We start from the raw sequence: 25,456 nt of genomic DNA on the forward strand, positions 1-25,456 counted from the left end.
TTGGGTACAAAGAAATGTGCGTTTTTCTTCTTCTTCCGAAAGAATTAAAAACACCGATAATTTAGAGTTGTCAACTACTACCAGCGGCAAATTTTAATTACTCATTGAAATGCAAGACTATTGAAAACGATCCAATTCGAGCTGGCCATACAAATTTACAGCGAAGAAAATTATAAAAAATTGACTGAGAGATTGAAATGATTTCGACAACATATTCGACCGCATCATGTTTTAAATGTGTTAAATATTTGGACTGGTCTCAGTAATGTCGTCACTAACAAATGGAATATCGAAACTATCGAAATCGTTGCGTTCTCTAACTTGTCTACAGTTCCATCGATGTTTATGTGATAATCGAAATCCCAGCGTTAGCCGCCAGAAAATAAAACCGTAATTATAAAAAATTATCTATTAAAACTACGTACAGCCATCCCATACATAACACTATCCAACTCCCCGCACTGCATCATCATGCTGGATCTGTACAGGCGCGTTGTGGCTCGCTTTCCACTTGGCAATGTCAGTTACATGTTCGCCTACGGTTCGGGCGTCAAACAGCAAATCGGCTATGAAAAAGTGGACGAGAAGCCGAATTCGAAAAGTGTCATCGACTTGGTATTTTGTGTACGTGACACTCAGGGCTTCCATGCGGAGAATATACACCGGCATTCCAGTCACTATTCGGCATTACGCCATCTGGGCGCTAACCTGGTGGCTCAGTATCAGGAGCTTCTCGGCGCCAGGGTTTATTTCAATACCCTGGTGCCACTGCATGACCTAGGAGTGACTATTAAATACGGCGTGGTACATGAGGATCATTTGATTGATGATCTAATCAATTGGCGGCACCTTTACTTGGCCGGGCGCCTTCAAAAACCCGTCACTGATCTCATAAAGCTCGATGACGATTCACGTCTTAAAACCGCCTTGGAGAAAAACCTGCGGTCAGCTTGTCAGACGGCACTGCTGCTGCTGCCCGAAAAGTTTACCGCCTACGATCTGTTCTATGCAATTGCCGGGCTAAGCTACAAAGGCGACTTTCGTATGATTTTTGGCGAGAATAAACGGAAGGTGCACAACATAGTTCAGCCGCAGGTCCGTGAGTTCTTCACACTCTACCAGCCCATTATGAAACAGTTGTCGCAGTACATGGCCGTTGATTTGCATGGCCAGGAGCCGGGCTCGCGGAGACCGGCCATTGTGTTCGAGCAGGATAAATCTGGCGAAGCTACGCGATATCATCTGCGCCATTTGCCTAAGGAGCTGTGCCATCGATTGAAGCGCAATGCTGCATGCCGTGGAGATTATACAGATGTGGTGGACTATCTAGCCGTAGCGCCACTGCTCCCAAAGATCGTCCAGGTGTCGGTGAACGACATTGTGTGGCGCAGCAGTATTAAGCAATCGCTGAAAAATATTGCCACCGCAGGGATTATAAAGTCGCTCGTCTACAGCTTTCGCAAGGCACAGAAGACATTCGCAGTCTAAAGTATTTATCTCATCTGCTCTAAGTTAAACTCTAGCTGATTTTTCCTGCCAATTATTGACTAAGTTGCGCTAGATTGTGCTAACTTTCTGTTAATTAATTTTAAGCCCCAAAGTTGTTGTTGACATCAATAGAGAATGTGTAGATTACAAAGTAGAACCTTTGAGTTTTCATTGCCGGTAATTGAAAAATGTTTTACAGAAGTCCAGTATGACCAGCGATTCGAGCAGCTCCAGCGATGAGGAGCACAGGCGCAAGCGCAAGCATAAAAAACATGGCAAGGAAGCTGATAAGAAGCACAAGAAATCAAAGAAGCACAAGCACGAAAAGCGTCATAAGGAAAAGAAGCGCAGCAACCGGGAAGTATCGCCAGAGAAGGAGCAATTACATCAGGAACTGCCCACAAGGAGCACTGAAGATGCAGCTGCGGATGCAGATGCAAATGCTTATATGCCCGCACTGCCGCCACACTTAATGAAACAGGAAAAGCCTCAGCTAGAGCCGCAGCCACAGCCAACTCCGATTATTGGACCCGTAATGCCCAGCCAGCTGGCCGCAGTTGAGGACGATTCTCCACACAAAACTGAAGCAGCTGAAGATGATGATGATGATCTGGCGGGCACGTTTGGACCCCTACCGAATGCTACACAAGTCGAGCTGGAGGAACGTGCACTGACCATGAAGCTGGCTGCGCTGGAAGGCGGCGGCTTAGGCGGCTCTACAGCAGATCAAGAATTGCGCGAGGAGTGGATGCTGGAGCTGCCCGAGGTGGGTCTGAAGAGCGGTCTGGCCGCTCTAAACAATATGAAGCGCACATTCTATCAGGGCAAAGAGCGACCGGATTTCAGTGATCGCAGCTCCTGGACGAAGACGCCGCAAAGTGCGGCTGCTGGTCCAAAACCCTGCAGTTCCAAAGATTTGGAGCTAAAGGCGAAGGCAAACTATGAACGTCAGCGCGATGAGGAGCAAGAGTCCATTGCTAAGAAACACAAGAAGAAGCACAAACGAGATGAATCCCTTGTTGAGCTGCATCAGAAGAAACTGCGTAAGGAACAGCGCCAGCGGGTAAAAAGCGAACTATATTAAAGAAAATTCCCGAAAGTTCTAGTTCATATTTTTGCTTTCAGGAGAAGGAACTGGCCGCCAGCGGCTCCAAACCTGAACGACGACCCTTTAGTCGCGATGTGGACCTGAAGCTAAACAAAATTGACAAAAATCAAACCAAGCAAATTGTGGATAAGGCTAAGATACTCAACACAAAGTTTTCAAGCGGTCAAGCAAAGTATCTTTGAGCAATGTATAAATTAATATAAAATTATTTTAATATAAATATATTGAATGGGTCTTTTATCGTTGTGGCGGTGGCTTGGGTTTGGGTATCTTGGAGAGCAGTATTTGGATCTCGTCCTTTTCTTTCCAGTCCTTCCACAGCTCGTAAAGATTGACAATTGCGCGCACTATCTCCTGTACTTTGTCCAGGTCGACGTTCAGCTCGGCGAACCATTGCTTGGTGGAGTCCTTTTGCAATATGACGCATGCGATTTGCAGACAGGCAATGGCAATCTGAAATCCATTAAGGATTGAGTATTCTATTGAATTATCATGATGGGTGCTCATGGTGTTTACCTGATAGGGTGGGTACAGTAGGCAGACATCCGTGCGCAACGAGTCGTTGACTATGCGCCAAGTAAGTGTCAGCAGCTGGTCCTCCTGTCCCATATCCTGGACAAGTTGCAGCAACGGCCGATACGGCTGGAATACAATTAGGCAACAGTCGAGATTCTCCAGTAAATAAAACTCGCATTCGAGTATGTGATTGGTGCGATACGGAAATTCCTGGGTATACGCATAGCTGAACTTTGATTTGATGGCCGTCTGGCAAATGGAGATGAGACGAGAATTTGATATGACACCAAACTCTTCCACTTTGGAGGCCAGCAGGATGCAGGTGGGCGCCAGGAGCAGAGGATCGATATTTTTCAATGAGTTGCGCGCATAGAAGCGTTTGAAATACACGGTTGCCGTGGCAATAACCTGTTGCCGCAGCTTCAACTGCTCCCCAAGCACTTGAATGACATTCGCAAAAAATATAAATATTTTTTGATACTCATCCTCGGTGAGGACCAGTAAATCGTTTTGTCGTTCACGTAGCAAATCCTGCTTATCCAGTATCCATTGCTGCGAGTGCGAGCTCTGCCAAAAGTTTCCTGCCATTATGAGCCCGGCAGTTTATTATCACTTGGCCTTGATTTTTCGGATATACAAAATATTGTGAATTGCTTAAATTAGTTACAAAAATTGTGAAAAAAATCTTGAACAAACAGAAAACCTTCTAGATTCTAGAAGCCGCAAATTTTGTGTCATTACAGTGTGACCAGATCGGCCAACGTTGAGCAGCTGATTTGATTTTTTGTGAATCTATTATTATTTACTTCGGCAATATTTGTTAATATATTATAAGCTTCACAGATTATAATCAATTGGCCTTGATATTTCGGTTCTAAATAAATTGTAAGTCTTTGAAAACAAAAATAAGTTAGCCAAATATTTGAACACAGAAAGAAAGTGTTGCAGTGTGACCAAAGCTGAAATACATCGACCAGCTGATTTGCACGCAGCCAACTTAACGCCTTAGCATAGTACATATGCGAGTGTGTGAAATTTTCAGCAGGCGCCGCGACAACGGGAACGCAGAAGTTTTAGTTATTTTAAGTGCTTAAAATATTGAACGATTATAAGAAACGATGGCGTTGCGTGTACTTGGAGTAACGCAGAATATGCGCTCATACATGCGCGGCGTTGACTTGATCAAGGTAAATAATAAAAATACAATTATATTTTTGCTTACACTCCAGTATATTAAATTACGTAATTGTGTGTGTTGTAAGCTGTCCACTCGCAATTTACATGTTGCATGAGTGGCGAATACCCCTATTAAAAGACTCAAGTCACAGCATAAATATCATCCATCAATGTGCTAGCTAAAAGCTGCGCAAAATAATTACAAAATAACTTTAGCAGATTTGAGGTTATGTGTCGCCAATTGCCCAACCAATTCAAAAGTTAAAATTTTTGTTTTGTTTTTTCTTATATTTTGTAGCGCTACAAATCGGCTCTGACCGTTAAGAAGACGCTGCTGAACATACCCGCCACCCAGGTAACCAGGCTGGACAATGGCCTGCGCGTCGCTAGCGAGGATTCGGGCGCATCCACCGCAACTGTTGGTCTCTGGATCGATGCTGGCTCGCGTTCCGAGAACGACAAGAACAATGGCGTTGCCCACTTCTTGGAGCACATGGCGTTCAAGGTAAAATGGAACAGGAATAGTATAGTATATAAATATAATATATAATAAATCTTTCATTATACCAGGGTACTGCCAAGCGTTCGCAAACCGACCTGGAGCTCGAGGTTGAGAATATGGGTGCTCACCTGAACGCATACACATCTCGCGAGCAGACCGTGTTCTACGCCAAGTGTCTGTCTAAGGATGTACCTAAGGCCGTTGAGATTTTAGCCGACATTATTCAGAACTCCAAGCTGGGTGAGTCGGAGATCGCACGCGAACGTTCGGTCATTCTGCGCGAGATGCAGGAGGTGGAAAGCAATCTGCAGGAGGTGGTCTTCGATCACTTGCACGCTACTGCCTATCAGGGCACTCCTTTGGGCCAGACGATTCTTGGCCCCACCAAGAACATTCAGTGAGTGGAATATGTTTGATACAAATTAAGGTCTAGCTAAATTATGTCATTTGTAGGTCCATTGGCAAAAGCGATCTGACCGACTACATTCAGACCCACTACAAGGCGTCGCGCATTGTTTTGGCTGGTGCCGGTGGTGTCAAGCATGACGAACTTGTTAAGTTGGCCGGTCAAAATCTTGGAAGCTTGGAATCGAGCGTGCTGCCAGCTGAAATAACTCCCTGCCGCTTCACTGGCTCCGAGGTGCGCGTGCGTGACGACTCACTGCCTTTGGCTCATGTAGCTATTGCTGTTGAGGGCTGTGGCTGGACCGATCAGGATAACATCCCATTGATGGTGGCCAACACCTTGGTAGGTGCCTGGGATCGTTCCCAGGGCGGTGGCGCCAACAATGCATCCAACTTGGCTCGTGCCAGTGCCGAAGACAGTTAGTATTCAAATAATCAAAATATCCTTGGCCCATTGTTTGTACTCCTGCTTTGAATTCTACACGCAGATTTGTGCCACAGCTTCCAGTCGTTCAATACCTGCTACAAGGACACCGGTCTGTGGGGCATCTACTTCGTTTGCGATCCATTGCAGTGCGAGGTATGCACTAATCTCTGTTAGCGGATTTTTTCATAAAACCAGCTCCTTTTCAGGATATGCTTTTCAATGTGCAAACCGAATGGATGCGTCTGTGCACCATGGTCACAGAGGCTGAGGTCGAGCGCGCCAAGAATTTGCTGAAGACAAACATGCTTCTGCAGCTGGATGGCACCACCCCCATTTGCGAGGACATCGGTCGCCAGATTCTGTGCTACAATCGCCGCATCCCATTGCACGAACTGGAACAGCGCATTGATGCCGTCAGCGTGCAGAATGTGCGCGATGTCGGCATGAAGTACATCTATGACAGATGCCCCGCTGTGTCCGCCGTTGGACCCGTCGAGAATTTGCCCGATTACAACAGAATTCGCTCCTCCATGTACTGGTTGAGGGTCTAAGTAGCTACGATGCTCTGGTCTGAAAGATATTGTTGCTAGCCGTGTAGATTAATTCAAGAAAAATTTGATCCAAGAGAATCAGTAAAAACCAAACTAAAATAAAACAAACACACATAACTTAAAATGAGCTGCTGTAAATATTTGTTCGTTGTATTTTATTGATATTCATTGATTATGATACATCCATAGTCTATTATCTAATCGTGCGAGTAATTAATGGGTATTCCACTAAGACCCTTCTGCAGTTTAGCCGGCTCGGTTTGACCCAGTGCCGGGTCCAAGCCTTGCCAAGTACGGTCCTCGAACGTGAGGCCCGAGTCGCTAGTCATCAGTGCCATTTTAGCTTGGGTAGCCACCGTTGTGTTTGAATCGACGGCCTCTTCGCTGGCAGTGCCTCCCCTCATGCGGCCGCTGACCAGGCTCACGTCCTGTGGCTGTACGGCTTCTGCATCAAAGGCCAAGAAGCTGCGTCCCTTCGGGAGCAGCTGCTTGAAATCCGTGACATAAGCTTCCGGGAATTTCATGTGCCAGGCTGGATTCAACGCCATTTCGGCCTCAAACACCGACACAATGGGCTTATAGTACTCCTTGGAATTATACATATTGTTGAAGGGACAGCCGATGAGCACAAAGCAGTCGATCTCCAGAAAGTTTGCCAGCTTGGCAGGATTAATGCGGCCAACGGAAATGAGTTGTGTTTTAATGCCACGACTCTTGGCCATTTCCTGCAAACGTGACACAACATCTAAATAGCCAACAGCGCTCAATGTGGCCACAATCAGGCCTAGAGTCTGTGCATCCTTGCATTTCTCTATGTAGTAATAGCGTCTTCGTATATATTGTGCTGTCAGCGGATTTTTGGCAGTTAACGTGCCGCTGGCACCGTCGAGAATGTGCCACTGGTACGCTGTGGTGGTCAGTGACAAATTAGCAAAGCGCTGATTATCTGCACCGATAAAGATGCAAATACGCTCTGCCGTCGATGCAGTCTCTGTCTCAGCTTGTTCCTTGTTCTCCATGCAGTCCTCAGCGGGTGGTGGATACACCTCGATAAACAACTTCTTGGGGCCCAGCACTTCACGCATCTGGCTATGGAGCGTGTCCTCGCCCTCAGCTAGCTGATGCTCATAGATATGTTGATAGCCAATGTCTAGATAAACGCAAACCTCTCGCTCAGCGCACTCTGGCTGCAGAGTGGCCAGCTGTTGCAGCACCGTAGACAGCTCCAACGGCAGCACTGGGTACAAATAGAGTACTGGCAAACGGCTGGCCTTGCTGCGGCATGCATTGCCAAAATGAATAATGCTATCTGCCTCCACGTGAGCCGCGGCGATTTCGTCCACGCAACAGCTGCCATACGTGGTGTCAGCCAGAATGAATATTTTGCAGTCCTCTGATGCTAGCGCTGTCTGCAGGCAAGTGCTGATCGCATTGCTGTGTGGCAAATAGTCGTCTGGGAATTGCAGGCAGATCTGAGAGATATGTTAAAATCACGCGATGACATTTTGTTGTTGCATTTACGCACCCGCTTGTAACCATTTTGTCTTATCCAGCCAAGGCTAACTTTTTTGTGCGTTTCGTTCCAGATTTGTTCAAATGTTACCGGCGCTTCCGTTGGTGAATCTGTCTGGCGCTCCAGTGCTGCCGTATCCTGGCTGGAAAAGGCAGATGCTGTCATTGTTCGATTTTATAATGTGCAAAGATTGCAAAATAAACAATTGAAGTGAAAAGCCGATAAGCGATTCGATAGGTTTATACCTATCGAAATTGGTGGTATTTTTTGCACTGTCTCTCTCTCTCTCTCTCTCTCTCTCACTCCAACAAAAGTTGGTGTTTGACATGAAAAAACGACTTATCGATATGCTTTTGCTTTTTCCATCACCAAGCTTAACTGCTCACCAGGTAACAGAGCAAGCGAAATTTGTCGAAACTAACCCCAGACATATTTTTTTAGGCACATTAGACGCGCCAACGGATGAGAATACGCGCGCATAGCTCAACGTCAAGCAACGGTAAAAAATCATCAACTAGTATACGAAATACGAAATACGCAACGACTTCACAAATCTAAACAAAAATGGATGACTCACGCGAGGAAAGCCAATTTATTGTGGATGATGTGAGCAAAACAATTAAAGAGGCCATCGAGTCAACTATCGGTGGCAACGCATATCAGCACGATAAGGTAAACAACTGGACCGGCCAGGTTGTCGAAAATTGCCTCACCGTGCTCACCAAAGAGCAGAAGCCCTACAAATACATTGTCACAGCCATGATCATGCAGAAGAACGGCGCCGGTCTGCACACGGCCAGTTCCTGCTATTGGAACAACGACACCGACGGCAGCTGCACCGTGCGCTGGGAAAACAAGACCATGTACTGCATTGTCTCTGTCTTCGGGCTGGCCGTCTAAGCGGGCGCTCGTCGATCTAGACACAAATCACTAAAATCTAAGGGGGAGGGACTAACAAGATTGCCTTGCATTTCTTTTGCGTGTAAGTGCATAGATATCTTTATTTTAAATATACTAAATATAATAACTATCATATTTCGCAGCTGAAACACAATTCTAATCGGTTTACTCAATTAACTCTGCAGACATAAACAGGAGAATTCAGCCGAACTGTTTGTTCAAGCCACATAACAAGGAATCTAACCAATCTATCAAATTACAGCAACGAGCAAAGTATTGTCCAATTCTTAGAATGCAGCACATATACAGCAAAATTCCCAATTATTTAGCAAAATGTAATGTACTTGTATTATTTTCTCAAGTTCTAAATAACAAAAACTGCACACAAAGTGTTTGAATGTTACGGATTATTTTTCATTTAAAAAGTAAATTTAATAAAATATAAAAAATGAAAATAAGTGCCTTTGTTTTATTTTAGTTTCTCTCCACTCGGCCTTGAGCAACAGCCCGACAGTTGTTTAATCGATGCAATAGCTGCAATCAATACAGGGTGATTTCTCTGCCTCATTTAAAACGTAAATTTGATAAAATGTAAAAATAAATTGTATTTTATTTTAGTTTCTCTCCACTTGGCCTTGACAGTTTCATAATCGATGCTATTACTGCAATCAATACAGGGTGCTCTTTTTTGTTACCTACAAACTTTCATTTTTTGCGCTGGAAGCGCCTCGAAGCCGTCAGCGCTGGCACTGTGCTGGGCAGTCGCAGTGACAGCATGTCCGAGCGCGCCTTGGGCCGAGCATTGACTATGTGGGCGTAGGTAATGATGCGTTCCTTGGATGTGCGCAGAATGCGAGAAAGCGTATTGACATCCACTTCATGCTTATCACTGATGAGCAGCGCCAGCACAATGAAATGTGTGAGTGCCTTCTCTGTGCTGAAGGTGGTACGTGTACAGGACTTGGCCACATTGGGATCCGCGAATCGATGCCGTATGTCATTTTCCACTTTCTCCGAAATCTTCGATAATTCCACGGTTTTCATTTGCCGCTTGCGCAGCGCAATGAGCGACTGCAGCGCGTCCATGTAGATTATCAATTTAATGTGCAGAAAATCCTGTTTTGTGGTAATTTCTTTGTTCTGGATGCGCATGATGCACTCACGCAAATAGTCCGACTCAATGCTGCAAAGGGTACGGTTTTAGCTGGGGCGAGAATATATTAATCAATAGAGGATACTTACGGCAGTGACTCCAATGGCGTTGAGTATACACTTTTTGCTTCCTCGTCCAGGCGGTCGAGCAGTGCTTGTGGCACCACGTCCTCCACATCGTAGATCTCGTTTATTTTTGTCGCCGCCTTATCGAACTTCGGCACAATGGTAGCCAGATATTCGGCATTATTTATATCCACCTCGGGTAGGGTATTGTCTTCCTCATCTTCTCCTCCCTTTGCAACAGAGCTCTGGACGGTTTCATCCAAATCCTTGCGCATCACATCTACATTGACCATCATCTGCTCGTGATTAGCCACATAGCGGGAGGCCTTGCGACCGCCGAACTCTTTGAGTAACTTCTTTGTGGCGTGCTCTTTGCTCAGCATCGGCCGGTTCTCCTGTCTCTCCATCTTCTCGTAAATGTGGTTCGAGAGCAGCGATTGCTGGACGGGCACAATTGTTGCCGTGTTTGTTGATTTATTACGCACACAGATATACGTATCGAATTCTTCGTTGTCCTGCAAATCGCCCACATAGGTATTCACACCGGCCATGACCAAGGCACGTTTGCGGGGATTACGTTTGTTTTTGCTTTCAATCAGTGAAAAATTTGAGCCGCCGCTTAACGAGCCGTTCTGAAAATTTACTGCAAGCAAAGGATTTTTTTACGACATTTTACTTCAGTTCCAACATACAACTTACGCATTATGGGTGAATATGCATCTTGCTTATGTGTATAAACATTTTCAATCAATGTTTTCTCATCCATTTTTATTTAATTAAAATAATATTTAAAAACTTAAATACAAATTAAATGTTAGATGTGCCGTTGCACGTGTAGGAATTACAAATAGCCGAACAGCTGATGATACAGTGCTGCCAGATGTTTGCTGTTACCAGAGTTGCCGCGGGTAAAGTAGCCCGCGCAATTTCAAATGGAATCTCTGATACGCACGCCAAAACTGCATTAATAGTGAGGCCAATAATTATATTTTATGGACTCCGAACATTTGCATTTATGTTAAAACCCGCGAAGTTGTAGTGCTTGCTTTTAACTATTTTTACCACTTGCTGCAATGTAAAAATATGAATTTGATTAGCTGTGCAAGACATTATTTATAATTTATCAACTCACCAGCACTAATTTGATTAAAAATACTGCAAACGTTAAAAAATTAATACTCATTAGCGCTGCTTCCGGTGGAAATTCTAAATTGGATTCATCCAACAGGCCGCGTCGTCTGCGCCTGTGCCGCTCCGTTGGTTGCCACAGCACCGAGAACTGTTGCTCTGTGGAAAGTAAAATTCACTTAAAGCGTCTAAAACTTTTTATTATTTCAGCTACGCACCAATAACTTTCATGAAATTATCTCGCAGCTGCTTCAGTAATTTAATTTTATTTTCTATGTTGAGCGCAGACTTCTTAATCCAGCCGATTTGCATCTTTTTGAGGAATTTCAGAAAACCCTGCATACTGGGCAGAAGTAGCTCCCCATCATCCTCGCTGTCCGACTGCTCGGTGGCAGTCTCCTCAATCTCATCGACGTCCTCGGCGCTCTCCACATGCGACGAGTGCCGACGCGATGTCGTTTCCACTTTGGGGGTAACGACCACATCTACCTCCACTGGCGGACTACTGGAACTGTTTTTCACTACCAGCTTGGTCCGGGCATGAATCACCTGACTGTTATTGGGCACCACAATCTGTGAGCTGTGCTTCAGTCCGCCCGCATCGCTAACCACCAGAGGATTGCTCTGACCGTTGCGCAAGCCAAAACGTTCCCGCTGATATTCGAGCCAGACGGCGCTGGGCGTGCTGAAGCCTTCGCCATTGGCATTTCGCTCAACTGCCTCCTGCTTGCTATTGCTATTGGAGCTGGCAAGAGGTCGTGTCTGAGAGTGTGCAATCTCCACCCACTCGGTGATGCTGAAGTGGCTCACTGCCAGCAGCAGCCACAGCCTGGCCACAAAGTGTTTCATCTTGTGTCTCCAATTGTTGTGCAGCGACTGCTGCAGCTGAGTCTTGCAACTGGGCTAGAAATCTCCGAGATGTATCCAAAAAGGGTGTCAACCGTTGCATGCCACTGAAGCATATTTGAAAAGAAGTAAGAGTGTTTTGGATGGCAGAGCACGACTAAAAAATACCCTGAGCAAAAATTTCATACTTGACAAAGGTAATATATATAATATATGTGAATATATTATCAGAGTCATTTATGAAAAATGGGTATTATTTACGGAAAGTATAACCAGAAGAGCAAGTGCTTAAAGTATAATTAGCTATATAATTAGCTTTAATATAAAATAATATATATTACCTATATACATAATAATGTACCAACTCACAAACAAAGAGACAAAAAGGCCAGATATGACAGAGGTTGTTCTATATGCTAATGGAACCTTGATGATGTAGTCCAAGTCAATATACACAAAAAACACGTAAACCCAATATACCCATTCCATTCTATAGGGTATTTAAACACACATTCATTTTCAAGCATTACTTGTCTGATTTTTATTATTATTTATCTATATCGGTTTCTATCTTTTTAGGTCTTTATTTTTGTAATTACATATTAATTGGTTCTAAAATACGAGCACAGCTGAGCGTTTGCATACATAAATATTGGATTGGTCTATATGGTCAGATGCATATATACGAAAATAATGCCAAACAATTTTTGATCTTAACACGCAGATGAAAGTGGATAAAAATATTCGAAAATATTAAAAGTTTAATTTACTTAAATTAATAAATTGATATTTACTTTTCTTTTCTTTTTTTTCCGTTAAGTTCAAAAATTGTTCAGATCATGCTCGCATATAGTATTAGAGTAAGTACCGTTATCCGTCAATTAAATATGTATGTATGTATAAGTATACTAATTTTGATTCTTAGGAAAAATTTAGCACAGAGACTTCAGTTACAAACGGTAGCTGGAAAAGCGTGAGAAATATTAATTGTGAATGAATTTTGTATTAATATTTGTTTGTATTTATGCGTTTGTTTTCTTTTTCTTTTGCTTCTGTTTCTTTTTAAGATCAAGCGTAAGAAAAGTTGTGCGAAATTCATGAAGAGACAATATCGAAAATTTTGATAAACGCCAAGATTTAAAAAATGTCTGGTTTTTCTTTTCTTTTCTTTTGTTTTTTTTTCGTCTTTGAACAAGGTGCTAATTAAAATGTTTTCACGTTAATTTACAGTCTGACAAATATTTGTGTGTACTATAAATGTATATATTTAAAAAACAATTAAATGTATGTAGAAAAAGCTAGTGGGTGGCGCAGGCAGAGGCGGAGGCAGAGGCCGAGGCGGTGATGGCGAAGTAGGCGGAGACGGAGGCTATTTAATGTGCTTGCACAGATGAAAGCGCATCCACTTTAACGCCTTGTCGCCAATGGCCTCCACCTTGGGCGAGCTGGACAGGCGATGGCAGCCGGCACAGTTCGAGGGCACGCTCTGGCTGCCCATGAGCTCCGCATGGGTTGCTGCTGTTGCTGTTGTTGTTGCTGCTGCTGCTGCTGCTGTTGCTGCTGTTGTGGCAGGTCAAATGTCGCCTGCGCTGTCCCAGCGCACGTCGTCGGCCTCGTGTGTGAGATAGCGCCCCAGACCCACCTGCGTCTCCAGGTTGCGCAAGTCTCTGTAGGTCTGCTTGTCCTGCAGCCAGTAATGCATCAGGCTCTTGTCGCAGGTGTAGCGTTTGCGCTGCTTCACTTGCAGCAGATTGTTGATGAGGTCAATGGCTAAAATGGAAAATAAAAATCAATATAAAAATCTTTGCCTCTCTTTCTCTATCTCTCTCTCTCTTTCTTACCATTCGAGGAGATCTCCTTCCAGGGATTTGGTGGGTACATGAAGGCAGCATTCTGTATCTGATCATTGATGTCCTCCTCCTCGTTGAAGGGAAAGGTGCCGCTCAAGCTCACATAGATGATCACGCCCACGCTCCACATGTCCAGGGAGCGATTGTAGCCCTTGTTGCGCAACACCTCGGGCGCCAGGTAGGCGGGCGTGCCCACCACCGAGCGTCGGAACGACTTCTCGCCAATGATGCGCGCATAGCCAAAGTCACAGAGCTTCACCTGCGGGAACTCGGCATCCGACGAGAGCAGCACATTCTCCGGCTTCAGGTCGCAGTGGACAATGTTCTGCGAGTGCAGATACTTCAGGGCGATCAGGATTTGTGTGATCAGAAATTTGGTCACACGCTCGCTAAGGCGTCCGCGCTCATGGGAGAGTATCATCTCGAGCATGTCGCCCTTGAGCTTCTCCATCACCACGAAGATGCGCTCCGGCGTCTCGAACATGCGCTCCAGGTTGACAACGCCACAGTGGGTTATGTTCTGCAGGATGGCCACCTCGTTCTTCAGCTGTGCCTCCTGCTTGGTGGGGAAGCGCAGCTTGTCAATCACCTTGATGGCCACCTCGCGCTTGGTCTTCTTGTGCACGCCGCCATAGACGACGCCGAACTGCCCGGAGCCGAGCACCTCATCCGGAAAGATCTGATAGAGCTGGCCCATGTCCTGCACCTGCTCCTCCGATTCGCAGCATTCTGTGAGAGGAATGGGGATTAGCAAAGACCTAGTTACATTTATGGATCTGGGAATCTTACGTGTGTTGGTCACATGCATGAAGGCCTGCCGTATGCTCGTCTCCCAGCTCTTGGCTATGTCGGTGCCGATGCCACTGTCCGGCGGCGGCAGACGCACCGCCTGCTGCTCGTCCACGCCCTGCTGCGGATCCTGGCCCACATAGTAGCTCAGATTGGCCGTGCACAGCTCGAAGCAGTAGTTGGCATTGGGCTTCGTTTCGATCGATATCAGCTCGGACAGCGGCAGCTCCTTGTGGTACTTGCTGCCCTGCTCCGAGACGAAGAGCGTTATGGTCTTCGAGTCCAGGCGCCAGTAGTAGCGCTTCAGCGCCTTGTCCAGCGAGGTGTAGTGCACCAGCCAGCCCTCCTTGATGGCCTGGCCGCCGCGCTTCTTCGTGTGCTTCACGGACTGCACGATGCGCATCAGGGGAATGTTGGCACTGGGCGAGGAGGACGACGAGGATTGCGACTGCTCCGACTGGCCGTCCGTCGATTTGGCATCGGCTCCCGTGCTGCTGCTGTTGTCCGTCATGGCGCCGTTGACTAGCTCCGGTGGTGAGTTCTGTGCATTGGTCAGCGCCTTTGGCGCCTCCCTTGGTCGTCCGGCCACCAGATTCGTCCCACCGCTGCCGCCGCCGCCGCCGCTGGCGCCCATGGCCTTATTGTTGTATATGGCAAACTCAGATTGGGGTCCGTCCTCGAAGTCGCTGTCATCGAACTCCTCGCGGAAGAAGTTGTCGCGCTCCTTGCGCGGCGTCCCCTCCCCGATCTCAGCCTGCAACTGGCTCATCTGCGCCTCGCCCGTGCAATCCTGCGGCACCTTATCCATGCACTTCTTGTGAGTATTGTACTGGCAGTCGCGGCACTGCAAGCCCTGCTTGAACAGGCCCTTCAGCAGCTTCTTGCAGTGCTGGCACACAGTGGGTATTCCATACGTGTGGACCATAAAGGTGTGCGGTATGCGGAGCACCAGCTGGCCGTTCCGGCTGCTCGCGGAGTGGGTGCGCTGATGCCGGCCCGTATATCCTGGTACGTTCTAGAGGCGAAATACGAAATCGTTAGAAAATGCCACTTGGTAAGAGCATGCTCGACTTTGAGATACCCTGCCCGCCTAGCCGATTCCCTTGCAACTTTGCGCTGCTGCGCATTTCTTTTAATTTTGACTAAAATACAATTTAGAATTTTAAACTCAAAATTAAGCCAAACTACCTAAGCATTGCACAAAAGCAAAATATATTAATTTATAAATGGCCAGAGGGAGCATCTGAGTTGCCTAGTTTCATATGTCAGGATTTTAATCAAACTTTGATTTTTTTTTTTTTTACCAACTCTCCACTCTAATTGACTCTCAACGTTATATGAAATTTTGTCAACCTCACCCTTTTTCAACTCTCCGTGAGTTATATTTCTGCAATAAAGCCTTTTGCCTTATAAATTAAGCATTCTACACAACTCTCAAATTTTCTTTTGTTTATCGATATTAGGCCTTTCATTGTTAAAAACTTCATATACTACGGTGTAGTCAAGTTTATTCTGGCTTTAAATCTCCAGTCTACACTAATTTTGTTTGTTCCCATTTTTTATTAAGTCAAGTACAAGTCTATTCTAATTTTAAGTCTCCACTGTTAGGCATTAGGTCTCCACTCTATACGAGTTACACTGTTTCTATTAAAGTCAACTCTTTTATTGTACGAACAGAATGCAATTGCAATTTAAGCTCTCCATTTTATAAAACTCTCCAAATTATTCCTTTAAAAAAGTTCTTTAAGTTGTCTACTTTTCATTCTCCACTCTACACAACTCTCTAGCTCTTCAGCTCCCCACTCTAAATAACTCTACAAACGTAACTCTCCTGTTTTTCATTCTCCACTCTACACAACTCTCCAACTCTTCAGCTCCCCACTCTAAATAACTCTACAGACGTAAAGCCCACTCTATAATATACTCCCTACGAGTATTTAACAGAATTTCAAATGAAAGCCAACTAAAGCAGTTTTATCAAAATTAAATAAAGTTTATTCAAAAAATAATACGAGTATATGTTTGTATGTAAAAGTAAAAAGCAAAGAGAATTCATGTAAATCATGTCTGGAATACTCGTAGGTAGGGAGCCCTGTTACCGCTTAACCCCAACGCACTTAAACCGCACTTAAGCCCATCTGCCACTGCGTTACCCATATTTAATTCTTAATTATGTCATTCATAAGCTCCGACATGCGTTTTACCAATGAGCTGCTGGAGTCGTGGCGACCCGTCGACTCCTCGTTGGAGACAAGCGACTGCTGTGAGCTGCCAGAGGGGCTGCGGGGCGGCTGCAGTGTGACCGAGCGTCTCGAGGTGGCATCACTGGAGCGGTTACAATTGTTCGGGATTTTCACCACACAACGCTTGTGATAGTTCTGACCACAGCCTGTGGTGAATGATACATGCATACATACATATACATATACATATACATATAGATATATGTATATGCATGTCGCAAATTGAGTTAGTTTTTATGACTGAGCAGACGAGAATCTCTCTCTGTGTATATGTGTCTGTGTGTGTGTGTGTGTGTGTGTGTGTGCGCGTACATACCATCGCATTTGAGTCCTTGACGCACCAGTCCAAACAGCATTTCACCGCAGAAATCACAGAATGTGGGCGCCTTATAGGAATGAACGTTCAGGCTGTGCGGCTTCAATGTTGGCATTTCCGATGTCGGATATAGTATGGCTGTTGGCGAGCAAGGGCAGAGGGTGAGTGGGTGACAGAGTCAGAGTGAATGGATATGGCTGATGACATTTGTTAAATAGTGTGTATGTGTGTGCGTGTGTGTGTGCTCATCGAACATTGATTGAAGGCGACAACACAGCAACTACTTACGACTCGCTGTTAATACAATTTCCACCAATGTCTCGTCCACAACTTCCGCTGTGGAATTGATAATGTGCAGCACATTGGGCGTGCTATAGTCGTGTATGAAGAGCAGAATGCGCTCTGACAGATATGTGAGTCCACTATCTGGTATCTGTGAATAGACAAAGGAGAAGACATGACAGAGAGTGAGTGAGTGGGAGAGAGAGAGAGAGAGGAGATGCATGTCAATTTTTGATGTTTTGCTTAATTTAACGCTCATTTTGCATATGGCACTTATCATATGTGTATACATATATCGGTTATCATATCATATCTTAATTGATTGTGCGATAAGATTCTAACGTCCACACACACACACACACACACTACCATACATACGCTATTGAGTGGGATATCTATATCAATTAATATATGTCTATACAAATACAGTTAGTTGTGCATAATCAATTCAGTTAGAAAATATGCTATGCTTGAGATACCCTGTTAAGAGAACAATTTTCATATTATTTAAGCTATTTGCTTATTAGTTTAATAGGGGTATTTTCAAGGGTTCTTACCCACATAATGAGTTCATTATTTATTCTATATCTGTGATATATTTCTTTGAAAAACTATAAGCAAAGTCTTACAGAATTAGTATTTTTATTGATTGTAAAAATATTCCAATTAGATTTCTTCCCATCTGAAAATTCCTTGACTATAAAGATATCCGAATTTAATCATTTTCTTTAGGAAAATCGTATGATTCGCCTTACAGTCAACTTATTTTTCTATATATACAGTAATACATTAATAGAAATAGAATTTCTATATTTGTGGGAGAACAAAGTTCGATTAATAGATCAGAATCAGATCCGAATCAGCTTGTTTTCAATCAGATAATGTTTAGAATTTTCGTGTAGAAAAACTTTCATATAGTATATCATATATTACAGAGTATTTAATTATAGATTGTTCCCCCTTAGAAACGTGATGTAGCTAAAAGTTTCCTAAAATTGGATTCCTAGAGTTTAATTTTTGTCTAAAAAGTGTTCACGAATCATAAACCGATTTCAAGCAGATTTGATATTCTCTAGAAAACCTGACTCAGCGATATAAGTTCAGAATTGAGATTTCCATATAATAAGTACGTTGTCTTCGTCTGAGTAAACACATTCCAATTCGATCATCGCTTATTTGCATGTATTAAATCATATGTGTACATAGATTGATATGTATATCTTAAGTAATTGTAAACTACTTGCGATGACAATATATAGCCAACGGGATAAGAGAGCCATCATAGCCCATTATTTAGTATGGACATTGAAAAATGATACTTGTGTCAGCGGGAGCAGCTGTCAAAGCTCAGGCCACAGGACGTGCCAGGGCTGCAACGCAACTGATTCGGGCCAAGAGTGAGTGCCAGCTGGCTGCTTGGCCGCTTGGTTAATTGAATTGGTCATGGATAACTGCGCAAAACGGAAAGCGTCTACTGCTATGCTGTCTATGGGACTCCGACTTACTTAATGAAATTAAGCAATTATAGTGCACACATAAATTTATTAGGTACACAGTACGACTAGGCAAATAAACAAATACAGCGAGAGAGGGAGAGAGAGATACTAAGAAAGAGAGAGTGGGAAGAGGGATAGGTACACACAGAGAGAAACAGTGAGAGAGAGAGAGAGAGAGAGAGAGAGAGAGAGAGAGAGAGAGAGAGAGGGAGAGTAAGGGATAGAGCATAGTCGCCTGTAGGCCAGTCTAACGAGGCTAAAGCTGCACAGTGGGCCTGCGGGCTAAGAATTAACAGGAAAAATCCAGCCTAAGGCAGGTATATAATAAGATTAGTTCATTTGATTTGCATTGTATGAAGCGACATAACATTTAAGTTGAATTAAAGCGTCTTCGATGCAGTATAAGCCTAACTAAAAATATTATTATAAAATTGTATACAGCTTATATTAGGTATTATGGAATTTCTGTTCAAATAGTCAGTCAAATGTTAAACTTATAACATCTTCCTAATTAATTAATTTTTTTTTTTTTTATTAAGTTTTGAGCTCACAATAATTTACAAAGTAAATTGAAATCTACTACAACTTTTGATTTTGTTATTTATAAATATATTTATACAATATATAAATTATTGCACTATGCTGTTATTATATTGGTCAATTTAAGAAGGAAATAAAAATATCAAAAATGAAAAAAATGAATATTTATAGTAGCTTAAAAAAATGATTTTAAAAATTAATATTACTTTAGTTGAACTATACGTATTCCTTTCATATGAAATTTTGATAAAGAAAACAAAAATTAATTATAAAAAAAAAAAAATGTATACATATATTGAATGTATAGAGACACCCTGTGCAATCGTTTGCCGTACAATTTTTGTTTTTTAGTCGGATGCATTAACTAACCATTTCAAATCAAGATTTTCATTAGGTACATAGATATTTGGTTCCACTGTGCATTAGTCTGTTGACTTGGCCGCGTTCCGCGCAATAATATTGACTAGCTGCATGTATTTGTGTAGATGTGTGCGTGCGTGTGTGGGTGTCCGTGTGTGCTTAGCTTTTGCATAATTTAGTCGACAGATGTTGACCCATTTGGTCGATCCCAGCCCAGCCGGGCTCCCTCACTCACCTTGGTGTTGATGAAGTCGCATGCCAAATCCTTGAGCGTTTTCAGCGTCAATGCATTTACCGGCACACAAACTGCGTCGCGCACGCTGCCGAATTGGAAGAGGAATGTCACCTCCGGCCCCTCCATGATGACCGGCACGCTGCCAACCGCGCTGCCGACGCTGGCGCCGCAGCCGTTGGTGCTGCTGCCGCTGTTGCTGTTGTTGTTGCAATGTTGTTGTCGTTGAGCCAGGTTTGCGTCTTTGGGGCGCTCCAGCTGCGCGAACGATTGGCGTTATCTTAATAAAAAGTTTCGTTTCAGCAGCAGTTGCTGCCCAAAGCTCATCAAGGACGAAGGACGCGTTCCTTTTTCCCTTAATCCTGTTGTTTGTTGCTGTTAATGTTATTCTTATTGCTGTTGTTGTTGTTGTTGTTGTTCTTTTTTTGGACGTTTTCAGTGCAAGTGCTTGCGGTTGGCTTCGGTTTCGGTTCGAGCGTTGGCGGGGGTTTTCGTAATTCTAGACAGCCATTAACGGTTTGTGAAAAATAACTGAAATGAAGTTCGAAATAGGAAAAAAGGTTAGCAAATTATTGGCTTTATTTTTTATTGCCATGCACTTGATTTAATCGCTGGCCATGGGATATAAAAAGAAAAATCAATTCAAATTTAATAGCCAATCCGCAATATTTACGGGCTCTGCTTTATATGGTCGAGGTACAATCAAATTGCAGATATAACATCAAATTTAAATAAATATTCAAGAGTGTTATATTGTATAGTCGATAGCATAGTTCTATTATTCATATCTATATTCTAATCTCATTCTATATGCTATATCTATATGCTAGATCTATGGCGAGATTCTATATTCTAGATCTAGAGCGATATGCCTAATCATATTCAATTCGAAGGCTATAGCTATAGGCTAATTCTAGTATTCAGAGGCGAATCTATATCTAAGATCTATATTCTAATGTAGATCGAAGGCTATAGGCGATGATCGATATCTAGATCTAGGCGATAGGCGAGAGTCTAATCGGATTCATATCGAGAGGCTATAGTCGATATTCTAATTCATATTCTATATTCGAGATTCTATATTCTATTTCGATTCTATATTCTATAGTCTTATCATATCTATATTCTATATTCTATATTCTATATTTATATATATATTCTATATCGATATTCTATATTCTATATTCTATATTCTTATATTCTATAATTCATATAGTCTATATCATTCTATTTATAAATATAGAAACTTAATTCCTTGACATCATTCACTGAGAAAATCATAGAAAGCAAAAACAAAAGTTTATAAACTAAACCTGAAGTCAATTAATAATGCACAATTTACATACTCAGGTGTTCTGGAGAGCACTCAGCACACGTTCTCGCAATCAATAATATTGTTCAGTTCGATAGTTAAGCCAATTTCCTCGTAAAACCCTTTTCGAAATTGAACTTTTAGTAAGTTAGGTCATGGAGCGTGTATCTGGGAAACAATGGGCCCATAAATAATGTGAGCGTGAATTAGAAATTTGAATTTGATTACGTTGCGACTGCAGTCGCTTAGGTAGATATAGTATAATGTACATATATAGTATATTAGATGGAGCTAATTGGGCTTATTACACAGAAACCGGTTGCTAATTGCTCCACAAGATGAACACATGAGATTATTGTCTATGAATAAAGTCAGATTCCATCCAAAAACAAAAAAAAAGCAGGAAGAAATAAAATTTGTATTTCACATGTCAAGAAAATGTCAGATATTAACAGCAATTAATAAACAGGCCCAAGACCTAAAGAATGCAGAGTACATACATAAGTGTATGTAAGTGTGTGTGAGTGAGTGCGTGCGTGCGTATGTGTGTGTGTGTAGAAGACAACGAGGCCCAAGTTAACGAAATGAAAGCCAGACCAAGAAAAAGACTCGAACGCGTCGGCTGAGAAGCAACTTTCTAAATTTTTTAAGTAGGTGTATGGAGTGTAAATGTTATTGTTGCTGTTACAGTTGTTGTTGTTGTTGTTGTTGTTGTTATTGTAGCTGCGGCCAAGGCTGAGGGATAAACGCGTAAGCACCAAGCGCCGCCAAGTGCGTTTCGTATTTCAATTGAGGCTGGGAGAGGCTGCGGACTGGAATCACTTCAAGTGGCTGACAGAATTTGAGCAGCAAATGACGCAGCCTCAAGTCAATGCTGGCATTTAACACACACACATACACACGCGAACACAGACAGAGCACGTACACACACATAGACAAAGACATGGAGAGTTATAGCATTAAATCTCGTTGAATTTGGACATTTTTACATAACAGCCAGCAACAGCTGCCGCATACGCAATTCCTTAACAAATTCTTTAGATTTATATTTATTGTTATAAATGTTAAATTTGTTAAATTTCCTATTTTGTTGCTGCCTGCGACGCTTGCCACTTGGTGGCATTGTGACTAACCCGTTATAATGCTGCTGTTGCTTGTTGTTGTTGTTGTGGTGGCTGTCTCTTGCCCGTTTGTTTGTTTGTTCTATGCGTTGCAATTCGCTGTTATTGTCGCTGGCATTGTCGCCGCGGCACGTTCTGTGTTAACTAAGCCAAAAGAGCAACTGATTTGGCCAACTGACTCCAAAGGCGACAACAGCAGCAGCAGCAGCAGCAGCAGCAGCGACAGCGGCAGTTGGCAGTGGTAAAAGCCAACTCAAAACCCGTTTTACTACACAAACACACATACACACACAATAGTCACTCACACACACGACGAATGCTCTTTCGCTACAAGAGAGTGTGGGAATGAGAGAGAGAGAGAGAGTATGTAGAGAGCGCCGCGCTTAGCCGTATGTGTATATGCAAGCGTGTGCGTGTGTGTGTGTGTGTGCTATGAACCAAAGCACTCGACCCAGCACGACAGTTCGTTCCCCTCTCGACCCGCCCACCCGCTCCCGCCCTTTGCTGATAGCTCTTCGCCCCATAATATTTGCCACTTTGTTTGTTTCCTTTGTTTGTTTGTTGTAACGACCGTTGCCACAGCCGTTGCTGCTGCTGCTGCCGCTGCCGCTGCCTTAAAATAATCTAGTAACATTGTTGCCACTGCAACAACGATTTTGCACTTATTTGCCCTCTCTCTCTCTCTCTCTGTATCTCACGCTCCTTCTCTCTCATCTGGCCACCCACTGCAGCTAGTCATAGCGCGCGCCCATTTTCTTTGGCTGTCATTGTCAAGGCTGTGCGAAAAACTACCTGTGGTCGCTGATAGCCGATTTTCATTGCGACACTCAACCTGACATTCTTCTGCTTCTGCTTCTTCTTCTTCTTCTACTTGGCGCCCGGCGTGCCATGCCCTCTGCTGCTCAGCGTAAATACCTCTATTTAGTTAAGGGCTTCTGTCAACGCTTCAAGCGGTTGAATGAAAAAATAATGCAGAGAAATATTTTATTTATTTCTTTTATTTGATGCCTATTGCAAGCTATGTGAATGTGGGTAGATAGGTTTTGGTCTAGTGTATGTAACTGACAATTTTTATTAGCTTGTCTATGCATTTGAGGCGAGGCTTATCTATTTAGCTTGTTGTATCCTTTATCTACATAATATCGATAAATATCGGTTATGCTTATGATACAGTAAAGTCATAAAGAGTTGCCGTTATTGAAAAAATAGACAGTTTGAGTCGGATTCATATATATACAATATGTAAAGCCCAGCTACAGGGATTATATATTTTTGAAAAAAAAAAAAAAAAAAAAATAGTATTAATTATTTATATACATTTGATTTGCAGAATCTTTCTTTATATAAAATTCTATGGAAATACTTTCAAATAATATGTGTTTTTCTAAACATGTACTATACAGGGTATCAGGCTATCAGTAAACTGTAGAATAAATTTAATTTCAGTCTTGCATACTTCCATTTTACAGGGTATAGCCGTAGTCGCTAGCGAACTTGTCTGGGCCGTGCCATTCATCAGCTTTGGCAGATTTAGCTTTGTATTTTTATTTCTTTTGTATAGACAGTCAGCAAACAAAAATGGTATAATGCTCGCTTTATACACTTAGAAGCCAAACGCAAATTAGAGCTCGAAATAGTCACGTTTATAGGAGCGTAAAGCTGAACAGTTTCTCTGCTGTTTGCCAAGTCTTTGTTCTGGTTTTGCCAATGCCAAAGGACATTAAGAGTTCTTCTCCATTGTCTGTATGTATATAAGCACACCAATATTATATATGTGTATACATTCCCTTGTTGTCTCATTTCAGCTCAGAGGCCACCACGCTCACATGTTTATTTGTTGAAATATTATTAGATTTGAAATAGAAATGAAATGCAAATAGATGGAAGCATTGCCCGCATATAAAGCTGATAACGGCTAGGCGGCACAGACCCGACCACAGCAGGGCAGGGCAGATCGGAGCACAGAGCACAGCGCATGGCATCATCATCGATAGATAATTAGCAAGGTGATAATGGGGCCAACGAGAGCGGCATGTGAGCGATGTGAGAGATGTGAAAGATGCTGCCCAGCCACGATAGACAGGTTCAAATTCCACTGTGGGTGGGCGACCCATGCGCCAGCAAAATGACGAAGGGCGTGCGGCTAACTGTCATAAATCGCAGTCAGCAGTATGCGGGCTACGTATAAGACTTTGAAACAGCAGCAGGCGGACACGGACGGGACACGGACAGCAGCACGGACCTGACGCAGTCCCCCATAAATACCAAGGCCAAGGAATAACTTGAACGTGTTTTCTTTATTTGTTTGCCTTTCCCAGCCACACTCCACTTCACTATAGATTGGACTTGGTGGCACACAAACATTTACAAATGGCATATAAAATGACGCACACAGACTCTGCATATGCACTGCACAGCTATGGGCATTTAATTAGAACTGCTAGACCGAGGAAAAGATCAGGCAATGCTCAAATTAAGCTTAGATTAAATATAATTAATTTTATAAAAATAAATAATAAATAATAATTAAATAATTGTATTTATAATACTAAAGCACAAATACTAAAAATAATTTTGCTAAAAATTTTTGTTACTTATATAAAAATATATTTAAAATAAATAATAAATTAAATCATTATAATATAATATATAAATATTGATATATACTATTTATCAAAACTTTCTTTCACTGCAAAATATTTTTCTGTTATATATTTTAATATTGCCTTATTTTAAGAATCGAGTATATCTAAATAAAGAAAGATTCATTTTACAATCTATAAATTATTTATAGATTATTTTTAGAAATTTTGTAAAAGAATGTTTGAGCAAAAATATCCAAAGATTCTATTTTTAAAATACAAATAAATATATATGGAAAAACATTTGCTTATACTGGTTTTATAATAAGTGTAGATAATATATTGTGAATATATATGCAAACATTCATTTTTGATCTAAATATACTTGTCTTTTATAAAATATTGATTTATATTAAAAGCTATCTCCTGTAAATTCTTGAGTTATTTGCCTGGCCATAGGTGTACTCAAATATATACATACATATATAAATGTGTAAAGCTCAATGTGGCAGCTTAGTCCACTCGTAAACGAAAACAGAAACAAAAACAACAACA

At 42.6% G+C, this 25,456-nt stretch overlaps 9 protein-coding genes and 1 long non-coding RNA gene across 13 annotated transcripts; 5 read left to right on the top strand and 5 right to left on the bottom strand.

Annotated features, from left to right (window-relative positions):
* Positions 1 to 254: 254 nt before the first annotated feature.
* On the top strand, positions 255 to 2,818 carry LOC108620102 (GPALPP motifs-containing protein 1). Of its 2 annotated transcripts, none has more exons than XM_018016978.2 (3): positions 255 to 390; positions 1,688 to 2,551; positions 2,614 to 2,818. In XM_018016978.2, the coding sequence occupies exons 2-3, from the start codon at positions 1,697 to 1,699 to the stop codon at positions 2,776 to 2,778; spliced, it is 1,020 nt and encodes a 339-aa protein (XP_017872467.1). In that variant the 5' UTR covers positions 255 to 390; positions 1,688 to 1,696; the 3' UTR covers positions 2,779 to 2,818. The 2 variants fall into 2 exon arrangements, with proteins under 2 accessions (XP_017872467.1, XP_089331921.1); XM_089475795.1 differs by having other exon boundaries at positions 290 to 390; positions 1,691 to 2,551.
* On the top strand, positions 259 to 1,645 carry LOC108620110 (phosphatidate cytidylyltransferase, mitochondrial). Of its 2 annotated transcripts, XM_089475766.1 has the most exons (2): positions 259 to 390; positions 489 to 1,645. In XM_089475766.1, exons 1-2 carry the CDS (start codon positions 266 to 268, stop codon positions 1,486 to 1,488), a joined length of 1,125 nt encoding a protein of 374 aa, XP_089331892.1. In that variant the 5' UTR covers positions 259 to 265; the 3' UTR covers positions 1,489 to 1,645. The 2 variants fall into 2 exon arrangements, with proteins under 2 accessions (XP_089331892.1, XP_017872480.1); XM_018016991.2 differs by having other exon boundaries at positions 387 to 1,645.
* On the bottom strand, positions 2,749 to 3,912 carry CycC (cyclin C). Its single transcript, XM_018017002.2, has 2 exons — positions 3,113 to 3,912; positions 2,749 to 3,049 (listed from the first exon to the last, which is right to left on the bottom strand). Exons 1-2 carry the CDS (start codon positions 3,698 to 3,700, stop codon positions 2,834 to 2,836), a joined length of 804 nt encoding a protein of 267 aa, XP_017872491.1. The 5' UTR covers positions 3,701 to 3,912; the 3' UTR covers positions 2,749 to 2,833.
* Positions 3,913 to 3,990: 78 nt separating this feature from the next.
* On the top strand, positions 3,991 to 6,297 carry UQCR-C1 (Ubiquinol-cytochrome c reductase core protein 1). The gene is made up of 6 exons (XM_018016933.2): positions 3,991 to 4,299; positions 4,587 to 4,793; positions 4,859 to 5,187; positions 5,244 to 5,614; positions 5,684 to 5,775; positions 5,829 to 6,297. Exons 1-6 carry the CDS (start codon positions 4,231 to 4,233, stop codon positions 6,171 to 6,173), a joined length of 1,413 nt encoding a protein of 470 aa, XP_017872422.1. The 5' UTR covers positions 3,991 to 4,230; the 3' UTR covers positions 6,174 to 6,297.
* Positions 6,288 to 7,949, bottom strand: Dph2 (Diphthamide biosynthesis 2). The gene is made up of 2 exons (XM_018016923.2): positions 7,699 to 7,949; positions 6,288 to 7,645 (listed from the first exon to the last, which is right to left on the bottom strand). Exons 1-2 carry the CDS (start codon positions 7,849 to 7,851, stop codon positions 6,371 to 6,373), a joined length of 1,428 nt encoding a protein of 475 aa, XP_017872412.1. The 5' UTR covers positions 7,852 to 7,949; the 3' UTR covers positions 6,288 to 6,370.
* Dlc90F (dynein light chain 90F) lies at positions 7,949 to 8,989 on the top strand. 2 transcript variants are annotated; one of them, XM_089475803.1, is made up of 3 exons: positions 7,949 to 8,075; positions 8,128 to 8,668; positions 8,730 to 8,989. In XM_089475803.1, the coding sequence occupies exon 2, from the start codon at positions 8,251 to 8,253 to the stop codon at positions 8,584 to 8,586; it is 336 nt and encodes a 111-aa protein (XP_089331929.1). In that variant the 5' UTR covers positions 7,949 to 8,075; positions 8,128 to 8,250; the 3' UTR covers positions 8,587 to 8,668; positions 8,730 to 8,989. The 2 variants fall into 2 exon arrangements, with proteins under 2 accessions (XP_089331929.1, XP_089331932.1); XM_089475806.1 differs by having other exon boundaries at positions 8,036 to 8,668; positions 8,772 to 8,989.
* Positions 8,990 to 9,166: 177 nt separating this feature from the next.
* Positions 9,167 to 10,670, bottom strand: Polr1E (RNA polymerase I subunit E). Its single transcript, XM_018016956.2, has 3 exons — positions 10,504 to 10,670; positions 9,829 to 10,447; positions 9,167 to 9,769 (listed from the first exon to the last, which is right to left on the bottom strand). Exons 1-3 carry the CDS (start codon positions 10,568 to 10,570, stop codon positions 9,292 to 9,294), a joined length of 1,164 nt encoding a protein of 387 aa, XP_017872445.1. The 5' UTR covers positions 10,571 to 10,670; the 3' UTR covers positions 9,167 to 9,291.
* Positions 10,671 to 10,752: 82 nt separating this feature from the next.
* Positions 10,753 to 11,915, bottom strand: LOC108611866 (uncharacterized). Its single transcript, XM_089475800.1, has 3 exons — positions 11,151 to 11,915; positions 10,937 to 11,091; positions 10,753 to 10,872 (listed from the first exon to the last, which is right to left on the bottom strand). Exons 1-3 carry the CDS (start codon positions 11,779 to 11,781, stop codon positions 10,795 to 10,797), a joined length of 864 nt encoding a protein of 287 aa, XP_089331926.1. The 5' UTR covers positions 11,782 to 11,915; the 3' UTR covers positions 10,753 to 10,794.
* A 379-nt stretch (positions 11,916 to 12,294) lies between these two features.
* PKD (serine/threonine-protein kinase D3) lies at positions 12,295 to 20,025 on the bottom strand. The gene is made up of 7 exons (XM_018016889.2): positions 19,890 to 20,025; positions 17,265 to 17,409; positions 16,977 to 17,114; positions 16,622 to 16,806; positions 14,418 to 15,432; positions 13,620 to 14,357; positions 12,295 to 13,548 (listed from the first exon to the last, which is right to left on the bottom strand). The coding sequence occupies exons 1-7, from the start codon at positions 20,013 to 20,015 to the stop codon at positions 13,352 to 13,354; spliced, it is 2,544 nt and encodes an 847-aa protein (XP_017872378.1). The 5' UTR covers positions 20,016 to 20,025; the 3' UTR covers positions 12,295 to 13,351.
* Positions 20,026 to 23,889: 3,864 nt separating this feature from the next.
* On the top strand, positions 23,890 to 24,853 carry LOC149270213 (uncharacterized). The gene is made up of 2 exons (XR_016271321.1): positions 23,890 to 24,062; positions 24,125 to 24,853. It is a non-coding gene; the product is annotated as an uncharacterized LOC149270213 (long non-coding RNA).
* Positions 24,854 to 25,456: the final 603 nt, after the last annotated feature.

Source organism: Drosophila arizonae, chromosome 2 (genome assembly GCF_054131065.1).
Source record: "Drosophila arizonae isolate 15081-1271.41 chromosome 2, UAZ_ARI_1.0, whole genome shotgun sequence".
NCBI classification, from domain to species: Eukaryota; Metazoa; Arthropoda; class Insecta; order Diptera; family Drosophilidae; genus Drosophila; species Drosophila arizonae.

Bases quoted from the DNA above. Each gene is read 5' to 3' on its own strand.
- LOC108620110 (XM_089475766.1), top strand. From the start codon at position 266: ATGTCGTCACTAACAAATGGAATATCGAAACTATCGAAATCGTTGCGT. The intron at 391-488 runs GTAATTATAAAA...GGATCTGTACAG, and splicing joins AGCCGCCAGAAAATAAAACC to GCGCGTTGTGGCTCGCTTTC.
- LOC108620102 (XM_018016978.2), top strand. From the start codon at position 1,697: ATGACCAGCGATTCGAGCAGCTCCAGCGATGAGGAGCACAGGCGCAAG. The intron at 2,552-2,613 runs GTAAAAAGCGAA...TTTTGCTTTCAG, and splicing joins GTAAGGAACAGCGCCAGCGG to GAGAAGGAACTGGCCGCCAG.
- CycC (XM_018017002.2), bottom strand. From the start codon at position 3,700: ATGGCAGGAAACTTTTGGCAGAGCTCGCACTCGCAGCAATGGATACTG. The intron at 3,050-3,112 runs GTAAACACCATG...AATGGATTTCAG, and splicing joins TACTGTACCCACCCTATCAG to ATTGCCATTGCCTGTCTGCA.
- UQCR-C1 (XM_018016933.2), top strand. From the start codon at position 4,231: ATGGCGTTGCGTGTACTTGGAGTAACGCAGAATATGCGCTCATACATG. The intron at 5,188-5,243 runs GTGAGTGGAATA...TGTCATTTGTAG, and splicing joins GGCCCCACCAAGAACATTCA to GTCCATTGGCAAAAGCGATC. The intron at 5,776-5,828 runs GTATGCACTAAT...GCTCCTTTTCAG, and splicing joins GCGATCCATTGCAGTGCGAG to GATATGCTTTTCAATGTGCA.
- Dph2 (XM_018016923.2), bottom strand. From the start codon at position 7,851: ATGACAGCATCTGCCTTTTCCAGCCAGGATACGGCAGCACTGGAGCGC. The intron at 7,646-7,698 runs GTGCGTAAATGC...CATATCTCTCAG, and splicing joins GACAAAATGGTTACAAGCGG to ATCTGCCTGCAATTCCCAGA.
- Dlc90F (XM_089475803.1), top strand. From the start codon at position 8,251: ATGGATGACTCACGCGAGGAAAGCCAATTTATTGTGGATGATGTGAGC.
- Polr1E (XM_018016956.2), bottom strand. From the start codon at position 10,570: ATGGATGAGAAAACATTGATTGAAAATGTTTATACACATAAGCAAGAT. The intron at 10,448-10,503 runs GTAAGTTGTATG...CTTTGCTTGCAG, and splicing joins TGCATATTCACCCATAATGC to TAAATTTTCAGAACGGCTCG. The intron at 9,770-9,828 runs GTAAGTATCCTC...TACCCTTTGCAG, and splicing joins ACGCCATTGGAGTCACTGCC to CATTGAGTCGGACTATTTGC.
- LOC108611866 (XM_089475800.1), bottom strand. From the start codon at position 11,781: ATGAAACACTTTGTGGCCAGGCTGTGGCTGCTGCTGGCAGTGAGCCAC. The intron at 11,092-11,150 runs GTGCGTAGCTGA...TACTTTCCACAG, and splicing joins TAATTTCATGAAAGTTATTG to AGCAACAGTTCTCGGTGCTG. The intron at 10,873-10,936 runs GTGAGTTGATAA...TTTACATTGCAG, and splicing joins TTTTAATCAAATTAGTGCTG to CAAGTGGTAAAAATAGTTAA.
- PKD (XM_018016889.2), bottom strand. From the start codon at position 20,015: ATGGAGGGGCCGGAGGTGACATTCCTCTTCCAATTCGGCAGCGTGCGC. The intron at 17,115-17,264 runs GTAAGTAGTTGC...GCTCGCCAACAG, and splicing joins AATTGTATTAACAGCGAGTC to CCATACTATATCCGACATCG. The intron at 16,807-16,976 runs GTATGTACGCGC...CATTCACCACAG, and splicing joins TCAAGGACTCAAATGCGATG to GCTGTGGTCAGAACTATCAC.